This window comes from Heptranchias perlo, chromosome 28, assembly GCF_035084215.1.
Source record: "Heptranchias perlo isolate sHepPer1 chromosome 28, sHepPer1.hap1, whole genome shotgun sequence".
NCBI lineage: Eukaryota > Metazoa > Chordata > Chondrichthyes > Hexanchiformes > Hexanchidae > Heptranchias > Heptranchias perlo.
The window spans coordinates 26,791,213-26,809,090 of record NC_090352.1 but is presented as its reverse complement, the minus strand read 5'-3'; the positions used below and the strand labels follow the sequence as shown (position 1 = coordinate 26,809,090).

At 40.9% G+C, this 17,878-nt stretch overlaps 1 protein-coding gene and 1 long non-coding RNA gene across 2 annotated transcripts in view; one reads left to right on the top strand and one right to left on the bottom strand.

The window, feature by feature from the left end:
* Window positions 1-8,643, bottom strand: part of ssh2a (slingshot protein phosphatase 2a) — a 140,617-nt gene extending 131,974 nt beyond the window's left edge. Inside the window, exon 1 of the mRNA XM_068008262.1 lies at window positions 8,416-8,643. Coding sequence (XP_067864363.1) covers window positions 8,416-8,478 — 63 coding nt within the window. The 5' untranslated portion in view covers window positions 8,479-8,643. The remainder of the gene's footprint in view (window positions 1-8,415) is intronic.
* On the top strand, window positions 8,331-14,248 carry LOC137344961 (uncharacterized). Its single transcript, XR_010968512.1, has 2 exons — window positions 8,331-8,520; window positions 13,409-14,248. It is a non-coding gene; the product is annotated as an uncharacterized lncRNA (long non-coding RNA).
* The last annotated feature ends 3,630 nt before the right edge of the window (window positions 14,249-17,878 follow it).

Here is a 17,878-nt window from a genome sequence, read left to right as displayed (position 1 = left end):
ATCAGGAAGTGCCTGGACATCATCGGAATGGCTGGCCTCTTCCTCCAAGGATGTGAAATTCTGAAGAGCTTAGTCAGCTGTGCCCACTGTGACATTTGCCCATGAAGAAATAACAGGTGAGTGCAGGGCATTACAATACTTTGAGAAAGCACATGAAGTAGAAACTACATTTAATGAGCTTTACCCAGTCTTTATCAACCTTCTCTTGCCAGCTTGCCTCCAACCACACCTTCTCCTATAGGGTCTCCTTAACATCTGCTTATTAGGTGTAATGCCTCCTCTTCCTGCAAACTCAGCGTTTTCAGTGACGGTTGTGCTCCCGTTTGTCCCTTCTGTGGCGCTGGTTGTATGACATTTTTTCCTTTGGAGGGAGAGAAGACAATGTTCCAGGATTGCGAGCATCAAGGAAACTTCCCTCATATGAGGTCATGCATTCCATGATATTAAAATGACAAGAAGCTAAAGAAAATGTAACAAGGAGAAAGTCAGAAATAAAACAAGTCACTCTAGCAGAGGCAAATCAGAACTGAATGAGAGAATTGTAGAGGTTCAGAAAGAAAAAAAAAATAAAGACAACATATAAAAAGAATAAAACCCAAAGCCAGGCAAATGTTACAATTACTTTTGTCTCTTATATGCATGCACACCTTTCTATTTAAGTATTTTAGGTTTGATTATGAGGAGAGGCAATATAAACTAAAGGGCCCAAGTCCAAAAGGGGTAAAGAGCAGAGAGATCTGGGGGTAAATGTACACAAATTATTGAAGATGGCAGGGCAGGTTGAGAAAGCGGTTAAAAAAGCATACAGAATCCTGGGCTTTATAAATAGAGGCATAGAGTACAAAAGCAAGGAAGTTATGATGAACCTTTATAAAACACTGGTTCGGCCACAACTGCAGTATTGTGTCCCATTCTGGGCACCGCACTTTAGAAAAGATGTGAAGACCTTAGAGGATGAAAAAGAGATTTACCTGAATGATTCCAGGAATGAGGGACTTTAGTTACGTGGATAGACTGGAGAAGCTGGGATTGTTCTCCTTGGAACAGAGAAGGTTGAGAGGAGATTTGATAGAGGTATTCAAAATCATGAAGGGTCTACACGGAATAGATAGAGAGAAACTGTTCCCATTGGCAGAAGGGTCAAAAACCAGAGGACATAGATTTAAGGTGATTGGCAAAAGAATCAAAAAAGTGACATGAGGGAAAACTTTTTTTACACAAGTGGTTAGGATTTGGATGCACTGCCTGAGGGGATGGTGGTGACAGAGTCAATCATGGCTTTCAAAAGGGAATTGGATAAGTACTTGAAAGGAAAAAATTTGCAGGGCTACAGGGATAGGGCAGGGGAGTGGGACCAGCTGGATTGCTCTTGCATTGAGCCGGCATGGACTCGATGGGCCAAATGACCTCCTTTCTGTAACCTTTCTATGATTCTACATATCTCTTAATGCACTCATTTACGTGTATAGGAATACACCATGAAAATGCAAGGAAATACTTTTCCAGCAGACAAGATCTGTAACTGCAGGATGTGCTAGCCTAAGTTTGACTGTATTCCATGACCTTTTATAAACACGCATAATGTAATCATTTTTGTTCAAAATGTTTTATTTTTCCAAGATAAACAAGCATTACTTACAAACTATTTACAGATAAGGAAATACAGACAACCAACAATGAAACTGTGAGATTACTTGTCACTATCTATCTTGTGTACTTGCAGTTGTTTGAAAGTTGCAAATTGTGGCCAGCATTTCTGACAGCGGCTGCATTAGAGCTTTGCAAACCATCAAGTGGTAAAACACATTTCTGTCTGCACAGGCAAGCTCATGCTTGGATCTTACCCAGTCAGAGAAAAATGCAATTTTGACTGCCTGCGAGAGGATTTCGGTCACTGCTGCCGCCTTTGGAGGACCCTAGGAAATCTGCCATCCACACATCAATAATACACAAGATCATCATGCAGAAATCAGCCAACGACTTGCCCATGTTTCAAGCCATAATTTGCAGCTGGGTGATGCGCGAGTACTTTGCTGAGTGACTTCCATGTAGGCATCACATGGAATTTTCATTTTACTTTACCTGTTTTGATTTAACTTTGTTATTTTAGTTACTTTTAATAGTTTTGCTTTGAGACTGGTTTGGGTGGGTGATCCTTTAAGGGATAGCACTTAATGCATCCCAGTAGGGACCAACTTAAAATAGAATCCCAAGAAAAACACCTCAAAGTGGATCTCTACTCCTCCAAAGGAGGCAATGCTGCCTCATTTATTTTATTGTACTGCCGCCAAAGTCAGGGCTTCGGTCGGCAGCAGTGGTACAATGGTAAAGGAGCCATCAGATTCTGTACTGCTTTCCTCACACTGCCAGAATATCTGATCCAGTTTCGTTCAAAGCCCACTTTTTTTTTTATTCGTTCACGGGATGTGGGCGTCGCTGGCAAGGCCGGCATTTATTGCCCATCCCTAATTGCCCTTGAGAAGGTGGTGGTGAGCCACCTTCTTGAACCGCTGCAGTCTGTGTGGTGACGGTTCTCCCACACTTAGACCTTATCTCTCCAAGGTTCCATCATTAATAGCCAAAATATATTAAGTGTAAACCTCTTTCTAACAGTTTTCAAAAGGACCACTAAACTTACAATAGTTACTCTCTAGAGAACCCACTTAGAACATTTTTTCACTACTACCTAATAATATCGTCCCTCTATATTCGGGACAGTTTAATATTATACAATATTGCCGGGTAAAATTAGCAAGCTCATTTCCTACATCTTTGCTGACATTAATACACAATATTTTGCATTTTACAACAAAGTTACTAGTTTCTTTAATGGGGTTTTGCCTGTCGCCAAATAAACAAATCCGTTTAGAGCTGTTTTGGACCGGTTTAATTGCGCCTATAAATCAGACTCCAATGAGCTCATTTCTTTATCTTTCTGTCCATTCATCCAGAACCTCCACAACTCACAGCAAAACACATACTCTAATCTGCATTCGTACTGATTAATGGCCCTTAAAGAACATTTCCAGCCCTTGCCCCAGCAGACATCCAGCGTTATACGACCTGATTCATATCAGAGCAGCGTAAGCTGGCGAACACCCCAGAAAAAATGGGGTGGGGGGGGGGGGGGGGGGGAAATGTAATTTTCTGAATGGAGAGACATCAAGCAGCAGCAGTTCCTCCATGCCCACACACAAAAAACATAGGAAGATAACGAATACCAGACTAGCACCTTCTGCTACCCCCCCAAAAAAAACTCTCAGAGCTATCAACAGGCGAGACACAGAAGCGTTTTAAAAATATGCCAAGAATTAAAGAATAATGGGTCATAACGTACTGTAGCAAGTCATCTAATAGAAAAGTTAAAAAAATTAGTTTAAATTTTACGTTTTTTAAAGCTCCAACAACAATTAAAACCTGAAGGAATGAGATCCACACTTGTAATAGTTAATTTTCAGTGCCAGGGAGGTTGATTGACAGTAATTAACAATTATCTCCTCATTAGAATACTTAGACTGGAATGGACAAGACTTAAGTTCCTGTGGCGAGTTTAATTCATATCTACCGCGTAAATGCAGCAACTTCACGCCGTTCAATGCATTTCAATGGTGAGGCAGACAGAGAGATGCTGTTTTCGCGAAGCTAACCTCGGAGCGACACAACTCGGACAGCAACTTTTGGATATTTGAGTTTAACCGTGCATTTGCCTCTCGCGTGAAGTTGCTGTACCATTTCTGCATAAATAACGGCGAGCATCATTAGCCTCGCCATTATTTTGACAGGAAAATCTGGGCTGATATGTATTAAACCAAAATGAGCGTGTCACAGTGACACTTGCCAGGTCCGTGGACTCAATCTAAGACTACAAGACACCTCCCCAAAAACACAGGTAAAACCAGATAGACATTCTCCCCCTGCTACACACTCACTCAGAACCAGACTGACCCCATTCCAACCACACAGATCGAAACGAACCACATTTGCAGGACATTCAGGGTTTAACCAAATTACCAGCATAACATTGGATCAGACTATATCACAAATACGTCGGGTGAAGTCTGAGCTCTTCCTCCAGAAATACAAACAGAAGGCAACACTATAAGTGCATTTCACCGCCAGGAGGCCACATACTACCCAGGCCCTCCTCCAGCCACACACTAATGTTTTTAGAATAATCTTCATCAATGTAATTGGAATGTCCATGGCCGTAATTAAATAGTTCCAGGTAACAATAACAAGTTACAGTAAATTGAATACATTCCAGTTTCGCTCATTAAAAAACTGAAGATTTAACCATTAAATATGTTTTTATTTAATCCTATGAAACTCAATTAAGATTATTACATTTTAAAACTGAACTTTCTTTCCAAAATTTAATTTCACTGATGAACATTCTGTAATTCTGCTCTACAAACATTAGTATTACTGATGCAGTCCCCAGAGCGAGTACCAATGAAAAAAAATACAAATGTGAAAAAGCAACTAAACGGCACAATGTCTTAAGGAGATTAATTATCAACTAATGAAACAGCAGATTATCATATTGCATAATTCATACAAACTCATTAAACAAGCCTTCTGCAGACTAAAACTAAAGTGTTAGTTTTTTTTGTATTAATGTCTGATAAATATAATATTGATGCAGATTCAACTTATTATTTGGTTTATTTTGCTGGCAAGAAAATCTTTGATGATATAAGAACCAGCCTTAATAACTTTAAAGCTTTTAAGTACCATCTCACCAATTGTCAGATCCTTATTTATTTCCTAACTGTTCTCACTTTAATGTCAAGAGACTGTGACCAATAATACTGACTGGTTTGTAAACAAAATTAAAATAAACTTAAATAAGTATGCCACTGGCCACATATTTAATTCTCCTCTCTGAGTTTGTGTACATATCCTCACATGTCCACCTGTGGTCAATGAGCATTTTGAAACTAAAAATGAAAACAATACTTTTAAAGTAAATAAATCTATGCTGTTAGATAACATCAGCTGGTTACTGGTAGAGACAATACCACTCAGTCTTTCTGGGCTAGAGAAGGAAAAAATAGCCAGCCAGTGTTTCACTTTTGATCACAAACCAGTGATAGAAACTGGAAAATGTATTTCTGGACATCAGGCGAAGCCAGGTTTGGCTTCTGCTGTGATGTCTCAAAGCATAATAAGCTGCTGATACTCCGTGTATAGATTGACACACAAAAAATGGCTACTTGAGTACTGGCGTGCTCGTGGTGTACATGGAACCGCCTTCAAGAGAGGAGCGGAAAAAATGGAAATAAGTTAATCCTCACTCACTGCCCATGAGAAATGTTAATAAAAGTTTATGGAAATCATTCAAAATAAACATGAAAAGCAGAATAGACATGCAAACATTAATGTAAATTTTAATGAATTTGATATTCAAAAATGCAACCCTAGCTCATAGTCGGACCAAGTTTTTTTTACACAAATATATTAGTGCTATTTTAATGGATGAACACTATTGTTTCCTTGTTTTATGCGAATCCTGATTTTTCTTGGCTTTGTGCAAATTTGATAAGAATGTTTTGGCACCAAGCTAGTAATGTAATTGTGATGAAAAGATAGGCAGGCAACTTGCTTCTAAGCCTCTATCAATAACACTGTAAATTAGAAGCTAGGAAGTACAGTGAACAACCTGGGGTAACTCACATGCTCACCTTCCCTCCAGACATGCACTTGTCCTTTGGCTCAGGCTTCCCCAAGGCAATGCAACTCAAATTAGTAAATCAGTAGCAGGGAGAAAGAGAGGAAAAGAACTAAAACTGGGTCCCAGTGCTGAATCACTACCTTTTGATAAGAGAAATTACCCATAAAAAAGTTTTATTAAAGTAATGACCTTATATTATTGGTTATACGTTAGTGTTATAGGTACACAAGCCCATATATCTACATTTCCCAACTTATTGAATATCAAAAAGAATCAAGGGACTGCAAGAAAATATCTCATGAAGTTTGGTGAAAACCCCAAGAAGCATTTTCACATTACTGAAGAGACAAATTAGAGCTGAGATGCAAAATGTTTACACTGCAAAAGAAAACTATTTGATAAGCTTAGTACAATCCTAAAATACGTTTAAGTTATTGAAAAAATACATTACATTTTACATACTGGCAAGTTGGGGTCATGTGGACTGCTCTAGGTACACTCAGATTGAAAAGTAATCAATTACCTGAGAGGAGGGTACTTAAAAAAAATTTGGTTAAGATCTTATTAAGTGCAGAACTCAAACTTTGTATCACCTTATCACTGCTCTCTCTGTTTCCAGTCTTCTCCCTTGTGCTTTTCAATCTTGGTTTTGTCCACAATTAACCAAGGCACTTTTATGTTTAATTCCGCATAATCCAGATTGATACCAAGCTGAGCTCTATGCTTATATTTTGGCTTTTGTTCTCCTGTCGGCCTATTACAGGCAGTTTCAAATAAAGAGAAGAATTTAGCTTTAGAAGCATAAAACAATAGATTTGAGAGGATTTGTTTTCTTCTTCATTTTGCCCCTCCCCCAGCCCCCAAGACACATTAGGACTAGAAGGAGTGGGGGGGGACAGGCGGCGAAGACAAACTATATGTGACAATCCTTGCAAGAGACACTAAGCTGGCCTTGCATGTCAGCACGTTTGCATCACGAAGCAAGCACAGATGTACTGAACAGCCTCAGCGCATTTAAGTAGGCCACAGAAGAGGTTCGTTGGTCTGACGGCAGAACACAACCAAAAAAGTGGTTTAGGGAAGTAAATAGAGTGGAAGAAAATTTCCATGGAGATATTTTGTTATAGTCAAAGTAATTGTAATACTATCCAGAGTCCCTTTCATAAATAAAATTACTCTTTATATGAACAGAATTCTAAACATTAGTGCAATAAAATGTTATCTATAATCCAACCTACTATACACTAGTCCTAAACAGCCATCATAGTGTTATAAATAGATGTTGTGCCTTGTGACCAATACGAATGGAAATTGTTCCACAGTGGTGCCTGTATGTTTCTATTTACATGGACTTACTGTATTAATGTATCCATCTAAATCTTTGGTCAAATAAAGTGCTTAAGCACTGGTTCATCATATTATGAGATTTAATCTGTTAGTAAAACTGTAAAGTCACTTGTAATAAAGCAAGGGGTAGATCAAAAATTTAAAATGCATCATACAGATCATCTGCTTTATTTACAACTAAGGTTTTATTCAACATGCACTTAGCAAAAGATGCAATCCCTGCATTCTGGATTCAATGCATTCCTTTTATACTTAATGGAATTTGATGTAAAAACATCAATGGAAAATGATGAACTTATGATATAATGAAATATTACCTGATCAGTTTTTTCTGGTGGTATGTATAAAATCTTACTTTTAAATTTATCATGTTGACTGTCTGAAGTGATCTGATTGGGGTTTTACTATAGAAACGTAAGAAATTAATTGGCAAAACAAATATTAAAAGCGATTATATCTGAAAAATTATTTTGGATGACAACTTTCAGACACATGTTTAAAAGCAGTTTTATTACAATGTAGCCAGTTGCTCTTCCAGAACTGACTGTTAACATGCTAAAACATTTAGATTAAATTAAACGAATACACGTTTTCCAGAACAGAGGTGTTCACTTCATGGGCCGCATAGGAATGCACCATAGAGCCTCAGGGGCCACATAAGAAGTTTAAATAAATATTACTATTGATGGACGCATCCAGTGACAACAGCAGTTTCTATTACTAACCACTAACACTATCGCCAGCGGTGACAACAGTCATTGTATCGCCATCGATGATGCAGGCCGGACACGTTGTCAATAGTTACTCCGAATATATTGCCTCTATAGACAATGCATTTTGGAAAGGTCTCGCCTTTTGTCTTTTTAAAAAGGACTTGCTTCCCCTTTAAAAACACTATTATGCAGTGAGTGCATTTTTTCAGCAAGCAGATATTGCTCTATACTCCAAAAAAAATAAACAGTAAAAGCACTTGAAGTATGTGCACTATAGAGTCGGGCCTATCCTTTGATATCCAACCGGCAAAAGATAGAAAGCACAAGTGAGCGTTTAAATTGAGTACAGTTGCCGCCTAAACAGCCATTAATGTTATTCAACAATAAACCTCTCTATGCAACGGAGATATGGTATCTAAACCCATCATGTGAGTAAATAATTCCTCCATTATATTTTAAGGGGGAGGAGGGGGGGGGAGGAGCAGGAAGAGAGAACCGATTCAAAACATTCTTTAACGTTATTTTTAAACCAAGTGCGCGCGATCATTACGGCAACGAATCGACGTAACGGAGCTCCAGATACGGCCGGGGAACGAGCTGCGCGTGCGCACATTGCCCGCGAGCGCCTTATGGGGCGACGATAAACAGAGGAGACGGGGTTGACAAGAGAAAAAAACTCACCGAAACACAAGGGCTGGAGGTGGTGCTCGGTGTCGGAGACCGCTGGACTGTGACTAAAGCCATTATAGAGTCCCGTGCGCTACAAATCTCATTCTTATGCGAGAGGTCGCTGAGTATTTGTTTTTATATATATATATATATATATATATTAGATATCTCTATTGGTTAAATACAGTAAATAGAAACAACAACGCCCTGCAGACGGATGCTTCTCACTCTCCGCCTTCTCCCCGACTCTGGCGTTGCGACCCTTGGCGGCGCGACTGCGCACGCGCGAAAGATTTGCCTCTTGTCAACAAAACTTAACTCTTTCAAGGGCTTTTAAAACGCTTCCGCTGGCTGGAAGGTAGAAGTGAACATAGGAACCGTGGGATTCCGGAAACAAACCAAATGCACAGAAAAAAAAAACACAAATCACGGTCCAGTATCAAGAAACAGAAGAAAAGTTATTGTATGAATTATGGAAGTATCAGCTGTGAGCTTTGGATGTTTGCCACTTAATGCTAAGCACAAAAAAAAGCCATTCGATCTTTTAAAATGTTTTTTTAAAACTGTACATGCCTAAGTTTAGTAAGATATATGAACTCGTCTGTTAACAATTATTTAAATTGATTATAATCCTTGGTGTGTTCAGCTAGCTGACCTCAGCCAGGCAGTAGGCATTACAGTCAGCCTTCGTGTCCCTAGGCTAGCGAAGAGGAAAAATCAGACAGGGTTCCTGCTGTTGATTCCTATCCAATAGCCCTGCTGGAAAGTGGTAAATGTTAGTTGAAATAAAAACAGAAAATGATGGAAATTCTCAGCAAGCCAGGCAGCATCTGTGGAGAAAGAAACAGAGTTAACATTTCAGGTCGATGACCCTTTGTCAGAACTGGAAGAAGTTGAAGATTAAACAGTTTTTAAGCAAATACAGAGCCAGAGAAAGGGGGGGGAAGAAGGGGAGCAGCACCAACTCACCTATTCCGCAGTTCCATGTCGTCCTTCGCCTCATTCGGCGCTTTAATAAAAAAACTTTTTTTCTTACTTTCAGGTATCAAGGACCGCAAGCTTCAACAACTGTTGGATACCAACACCCTTCCTGATCCTTCTTCCCTTTCATTTTCCTCTGACCCCATCCCTCCCTCCTCCAATCTCACCCTTTGTTGTGTTTTCACTATCCCCTCTGACCTTCCCCTCTCTGACCCCAATGATCAGTCCTCAGCAAAGGCCTTAGCTTCATCCCCTTATGCCCCCACCTCAATGAATTTTGAGCTCGAAACGATGCTGAGCTCTTCTTCCTTCGCCTCCACGCCCACATCTTTGGCCAGGAGTCTTTCCCTCGCATAGCGGACCCTTTCTCCCGTCTTCAGAGTTCTCATTCTGTTCTCTACCTGGGCTCCTCCCTCTGGCTTCTTACCCTCTCTTGATCTTTTTATTGCGAACTGCCGGCGTGACATCAGCTATCTTAATTTCTCTACTCCCCTCACTCACTCTAACCTACCTCCCTCTGAACTTGCAGCACACCATTCTCTCAGGTCCAACACTGACATTGTCATTAAACCTGCTGACAAGGGCGGCACTGTTGTGTGGCGAACAGACCTAGACCTTGTGGAGGCTGAATGCCAAGTCTCCGACATCTCCTCCTATCTCCTCTGGACCATGACCCTACTGCCGAACATCGAACCATAGTTTCCCAGACCCTCACTGACCTCATCTCCTCTGGAGATCTTCCCCCCCCACAGCCTCCAACCTCATAGTCCCCCAACCCCACACAGTCCGCTTCTACCTCCTTTCCAAGATCTGCAAACAGGACTGCACTGGGAGACCCATCATTTCAGCTTGTTCTTGCCCCACGGAACTTATTTCTTCTTATCTCGACTCTATTTTTTGTCCCCTTGTCCAGTCTTTTCCGACCTACATCTGCGACTCTTCCGAAGCCTTCCGCCACTTTAACGATTTCCAGTTCCTCGGCCCTAACTATCTCCTTTTCACCACAGACGTCCAGTACCTCTACACCTCCATCCCCCACCAGGACGGTATGCGGGCCCTCTGCTTTTTCCTTGAACGGAGGCTCAACCAGTCCCCATCCACCACCACCCTCCTCCACCAGGCTGAACAACTTCTCCTTTGACTCCACTCACTTCCTCCAAATAAAAGGTGTCACTATGGGAACCCATATGGGTCCCAGCTATGCCTGCCTTTTCATGGGATACATGGAACATTCCATGTTCCAGTCCTTGGGTCCCCTCCCTCACCTCTTTTTCCAATTATATTGATGACTGCATCATTGCCGCTTCCTGCTCTTGCTCCGAACTGGAAAATTTCATCAAGTTTGCTTCCAAATTCCACCCTTCCCTTGCCTACACATGGTTCATCTCTGACTCCTCCCTTCCCTTCCTCGACTTCTCTATCTCCATTTCTGGGGATAGGTTGTCAACCGATATCTATTATAAGCCCACCGACTCCCACAGCTACCTTGATTACGCTTCTTCCCACCCCGCTTCCTGTAAGGACTCTATTCCCTTCTCCCAGTTTCTCCATCTCCGTCGCATCTGTTCTGACGATGACACTTTCCACACCAGTGCTTCCAATATGTCTTCCTTTTTCCTCAACCGAGGATTCCCCTCCACTGTAGATGATAGGGCCCTTGACTGTATCGGTCCTATTCCCCGCACTTCTGCTCTCACCCTTTCCCCTCCCTCCCAGAACTATGATAGAGTCCCCCTTGTCCTCACCTTCCACCCCACCAGTCTCCACATTCAATGTATTATCGTCCGCCATTTCCGCCACCTCCAGCACGATCTCACCACCAAACACATCTTCCCCTTCCCTCCCCTTTCAACATTCCGAAGGGACCGCTCCTCCGCGACACCCTGGTCCTCTCTTCCATCACCCCCAACACCTGCTCTCCTCTTCATGGCACCTTCCCGTGCGAGCGCAGGAGATGCAACATCTGCCCTTTCACCTCCTCCCTTCCCTCCGTCCAGGGACCCAAATACTCCTTCCAGGTGAAACAGCAATTTACTCGTGCTTCTTTCAATTTAGTATGTTGTATTCGCTGCTCAAAGTGTGGTCTCCTCTGCACTGGGGAGACCAAATGCAGATTGGGTGACCGCAAGCATGATCCTGACCTGCCGGTCACTTGTCATTTTAATTCCCCGTCCCATTCCCACTCTGACCTCGACCTCTTACACTGTTCCAATGAAGCTCAACGGAAGTTCAAGGAACAGCGCCTCATCTTTCAATGAGGCACTTTACAATCTTCTGGACTCAACACTGATTTCAATAACTTCAGATCATATCCACTGCTCCCATTTTTTCGGACAGCAAGTGCTGGTAATGGTTCTGATGTTGCCATTTACAGCTCCTCTACACCCATCTTTTAATTCTTGTCCCATTACCACCCTCCTTGCCTTGGCACATTATCCTTTTTGTTATTTAATCACTCCTGCCCTCCACCCTATCAGAGACCTTCCCTTTTGTTCTTTCCTCCTCTCCCCTTCCCCCCCCCGCCTTCCCCTGGCTCTGTACTTGCTTAAAAACTGTTTAATCTTCAACTTCTTCCAGTTTTAACGAAGGGTCATCGAACTGAAACGTTAACTCTGTTTCTTTCTCTACAGATGCTGCCTGACCTGAGTATTTCCAGCATTTTCTGTTTTTATTTCAGATTTCTAGCATCTGCAGTATTTTGCTTTTGATTTAATATTAGTTGAAGACAGGGTTGGATTCAAATGTGATTTTCCCTATTGTTAAATAGTCCACTGAAGCTCACACATGAAAAATAACCTCTTGTGTAAAGTAAAAGAGGACTGCTGGCATCAATTGAACTGAATTCCAGTACAGGAATAAAGGGTGGGTGAGTAATGTCATCACTGAGATTTATAATGAGCACTCACTGCTGTGCAATTAAGGATTTTTCTGTCTAATCTTTTACTTTTCATTTTATTTTTCTTTTGTCCCACCTCTCCCAATGGTGGTGACTTATATTGGGGTACAGCTCCAAAAGCAGCAATGCCCTCCAGTATCTTACCAAATTCAATTCCATTGATGTCCAGTAGCTACACTGATGAATTCTAGCAAGGTATTACTGGTAAGATAGCTAGGTGGATACCAAATTGACTAAACAATAGAAACCTGGAGGTGAAGATAAATAGAGATGGCTCTATCTGAGGTCAGTGACTAGTGAAGTTCCACAGCAGTCTGTTCTGGGTCCTGTTTTGTTTACACAATTTGTAAATTTTCTGGAAGTGGGTACTACAAGTGTAATGTTATAAAAGTTGCTGAACACACCAAGCTATGTGTCAGATGTTCAGACTTGGAGAAATTATTTACATGGGCAAAGGAATGGCAAATTGAGTTTAACATGGAGAAGATTAAGGAAATACAGGAAATGGTGACTATGTGTATATAATGCCCTATTTTTGTAAATAATAGATAGGTTTACATTAACGAGTGAAAGGAGAGAAAGATTGGGTGTGATTGTCAATCATTCTCAGAAAGCATGAAGAATTTGCATTTGCACAGCACCTTATCGAGTTCTCAGGATGTCCCAAAGCACTTCCACAATCAATAAATTACTTTTTAAATGCCCTTTATTGTGTAGGCAAAGACAGTAGACAATTTAACATAGCAAGGCCCCACAATCAACAAATGAGACGACTGACCAGTTAATTTGTTTTTGGTGCTATTAGTTGAGAGAGGAATTTTGGCCAGGACACACAAAACTTCTTGTGATAGTACTTCAGGATCTTTTATATTCACCAAGACAACAGTGACTGCACTTCAAAAGTAATTAATTGGCTGTAAGGCACTTTGGGACATACTGAGGACATGAAAAATGCTATATAAATGCAAATTCCTTTGTTCATTCTTTCTTTAGTGCTAATTCATTGAGCTCCTTTGAAGTAATTTGGTGAATATCTGTCAGGAAGCGGAATTGAAGGTAGATTTAGATAAAGATTACTTATGGTATATAACACAAAATACCAAATTTCCTCTAAATATTCTTTGACAGCACCTCCCAAATCTGCAACCTCCACCATTTAGAAGGAAAAGGACAGCAGGTGAATGGAAACACCATCCCCTTCAAGTTCCTGTCCAAGAAACACACCATCCTGAGTTGGACATATATTGCTCCTTCGTTCATCATCACTGGGTCAAAATCCTGGAACTCCCCACCTAACAGCACTGTGGGAATACCTTCGCCACATTGACTGCAGCGGTTCAAGAAAGCGGCTCACCACCACCTTCTCAAGGGCAATTAAGGATGGGCAATAAATGCCGGCCTCGCCAGTGATGCCCGTATCCTGAGAATAAATAGAAACAATATATATTGTTCAGCATATGGCAAGAGTATTTGGAGGAAGTTTGTTATTTTGTGTTATTGGAAGCTTTTCCTGTTTTCAATCTTCCTCAGAAATTTTGAATTGGGATAGGTGGAGGCCATGGCATTGTAGCTGTGTATGATATATTGGAGGGAATAGTTCAAATGGGCTGAGTAGCCGTTTCCTATTGTATGGTTTCTAATGTTCTAGATAGGAATCAGAAGCCCGTACATTCCCCTCTCTTCCCCACCCACCCCGCCCCTGTTCCCAAGCCCAGTAAGGCTGTGGCCATAGCTGAGATTAGTTAACTTAATGTAGACCAGAGATCAACCTCGCCTTCCCGATATATATGACTCAGTGGCATAAAAGCGTGCTTGCCAACTAGCTCATGAAAAGCAAGAACATTGTTTTGCATTATGTCAATCTGTAACTTGGTACCAGAAGCAATGCAGCTGATATATTTAGCCTGATGAGTAAATTAAAAATTCATTTATGTTGTAACTTTTAATTAAAAAATGATCTGTTTGTAATAGTACTGCGATGGTAGTTCTTATTTAGAGGTCCCTCTCAATTGATATGTTATAAATGAACACATACTTCTTGGTCAAATGATCCTTTCTTTCTTAGCTAGTTATACAACACAACATACTTGAATGGGTAAATGTGAATTTGAGCATGTAATTTTACCAAAATACCAGGAAATACTTTTTGTTATAATTTTGAGAACTCACATCCCAAAGACACTACCGGTGCGATCCAGATGGTCCGTTGTGATCTGCTGCCAAAACATCCCCTCCATTGTTGAGAACCTTGGCTGTCTTCCAGATCTGAAACTTCCTGACTCAGAAGTTGCCATTCAGCACCAGATGGTGACTGATAGAAAACAAGTATCCTGGGAGTAGACACTTGAAAAGTTGCAATATGTATGATTTAATGTTTGATCTTAGTTCTCACTCCAATTAAATTAACCACAAGCATACTTTGCATCTCAAATAGGGCTTTCATATTTTAGGTCATGGTCTTTACCCAATTGTTCCACATTACTTTTATGTTATCCTGCATTAAACCTCTGTATGGTCTGAGCTTTATAAAGAAAGAATATAAATTATTATGACTATAAACTGCACTCTTGTATACTTTAAATGTACTTTACAAACTCAAACATGGCTGTGGTATGTTGCCTTTTTATCAATGAAAGTCTAACCAAATAGTAATTCGTATTTTCAGAATTTTTAGGCATTCAGCTTGAGAATGGAGCCAATTTTAAAAAGCAGTTTGATGAACTACTACTACTACTATGAGAAATTAAGGCATTATTGTAACATAGTTACAGAGGTTTTGAATACCAGGACTATGTGACCTGAATGTAAAAGCCATGGTCATATTTCATCATTTTATGGCTTGATTTCTGACTGATAAGCCCTATAAAAGGAAGTGTTTCAACTTTGTGGAGGGAAAGGGGTCAACACACTCAGACTGCTATGCAACAAGATGCCCTATGTATCTATATAATAAAAGTCTTGCATATAACTCACACTACCTGTGAGCGTCACACTTCAGTCCTGTAATACTTTACCTGTTACACTTTGTTGATAAGACCGCTATTGTTACAAAATAGCGACTTAGCATGAGGAATACCACAGGAGATTTGCTAGTATCTATATATTGCACTTAGTACCCACCTGTCATAGTCCAGTGTCCAACAAAAGAGAAAGCAAGCCTTGCTGACCTTTCTGATCTTGACAAAGTGGCCTTGCCCCAAGGTTAGGAACTGTGCTGAGGATGTACAAGAAGCAGCCATTTACAGAAACCTCCCAACAATTATCCTCTAATTGACCTCATAAAGTACCTATTTAGACGACACCCACTGGGCCAGGTTAAATATTAACAGCTAAACATCACAACTATGCTCCATGCTGTAGTTATCCATGAGCACCAGCATGGGACATCAGCTAGAATCAGAAGGAACCAGCTCAACTGGACACTGATTTAAAAAAATTCCGCTGTACCCACCTTACTTACCCAGCTGAAGGAGGATGGCTGGCTAGGAAGTATTAAATCAAAGAGGAAACCTTAAACATAGGACAAAGCACAGCATCTGTACGACACACTGGCTGTTACAGGTTATATATCTTTAAAAATTGTTTAGAATAACTATGTACTGCAGCTGATGTTGGTACACAAATGCAGTTTGCTGAGGAAGGATAGGTTCAATCCTATGATGCTTCATGTGACAATAAGTTGATACAGTGATAAAATGAAGAGGAAAAGTCAAAACAGTCATTCAAGACATCAATCAGATGCAGCCAGATTTGGAGTGAGACTTTAGAACAGTTTGCTTGCCCACTCTAATGGAGAATCTTTGTGTGTGAGCCCAGGTAGTGAGTATTGGCAGGCGATTTTACCAAGGCAGGCGTCACTGCTGAGTCTGACCATATCCTTGCTCAAACTCCATATACACGTACTTCCGATAGGGTTCAGTGCATAGTGATCTTGGCCAATTTTCCTCTTCATAACCCTACTGCCCCCTGTTTGAGAACAGCTAACTTGGTACATTCCAGCAATTGAACTTGGAACCTTCCTGGACTAAAAGGCTCAGCTTGCTACACTAATAAGGTATAGAGGAGACAAATAGCTGCTGTTCAATCAATACTTTAACAGAATTGATTTAAATGTTCTGTTTAAGTAATAAGCTAAGAGTAACCTATAATATCATATAAGGCTGAACAGAATAGTAGAGAGTTTGTGATGAACAGAATGCCAATTACGAGGTCACATTGGTGGCCACAGACAGAGTTAGAACAGATCATTATAGATGCGAGTTTCCAAGTTACCAAAAAAAACACAACCTTTATAGTTAGTGATCCGTGACAGGTCTGTAGTGTTTTGATTTGAGGCACTGTTGTTGTGGGTATTGTTGTTAAGAAACTCTGGATGCAGAAATTACTGGCTTGCAAACCTAGTGTGGTGTCAGCCGTGTCTCAATAGTAGCACTTGCCTCTAAATCAGAAGGTTGTGGGTTCAATCCCACTCCAGAGACTTGAGCACATGATCCAGGTTGACACACCACCGCAGTACTGAGGGAGTGCTGCACTGTCGGAGTTGCAGTCTTTCAGATGAGATGTTAAACCAAGGCCCATTATGCCCTCCTAGATGTTTGTAAAAAAATCCTTGGCACTATTTCAAAGAAGAATAGAGGAGTTTTTCCCAGTATCCTGGCCATAATTTATCCCTCAACCAACATCACTAAAAAAGAAGATTATCTGGTCATTATCACATTACTGTTTGTGGGATCTTGCTGTGCACAAATTGGGTGCTGCGTTTCCTACATTACAACAGTGACTACACTACCAAAGTACTTAATTGGCTGTAAAGCGCTTTGGGACATCCTCTAGGTCGTGAAAGGCGCTATATAAATGCAAGTCTTTCTTGAAAGAAACCAACTGCCTTCTCTGCACCCACTAGTAAACATGACAACAAACATTGCTTTTTTTCAATAATGCTATTTCTGTAGTTTTTAAACAGTGCTATCTTCCCTTTATATGATTTCTTTTATCTAAAGGTGTTACTATTTAAATCCTGAAGGAACTGTGTTATTCAAAAGATTGTGACAGATTCTTTGGTTTGCCACTCATCCAATTTTGCACTGAACAGTCTAGTTTTTGATTGGTGTGATCAGCAATTTCTAAAATTAAACCAGAAACATCCAAAAGTCTTTTTTAAAATCAAGTTTTGTCCCCATTTCCACCTATTTTTAAAGTTACAACTTTAAACCAAAAAATGAATTTCCATTAGTAACAAAACAAACACCAGGGGCTCGATTTTAGCGCCGGGTTTCCTGTGGGTTTCCAGCGGGGGGGCCCCGAAAATCCCGATATCCAGGCACGTGACCGGATCGCGCCGAGATCCCGGCCACTTCCGGGTGCCGCGCTGACGTGCGGGGCTGCATGCGCAGGCCCCACTGGTGGGAATCCCGCAGGCAATTAAAGCCAGCGGGGTTCCACTTGAGTGTACTTACCTTGCTTGTTGAGGTCATTAAATGAGCTGAAGCAGCTGTCAAAACAGGAAGTGTGGGATTTTAGCTTCAAGGCAGTGAGTTTCACACACTGGGGGAAACAGTCTCCCTTCAACCGGTCGTGTTCCAGCCAGCAGCCTGTGGC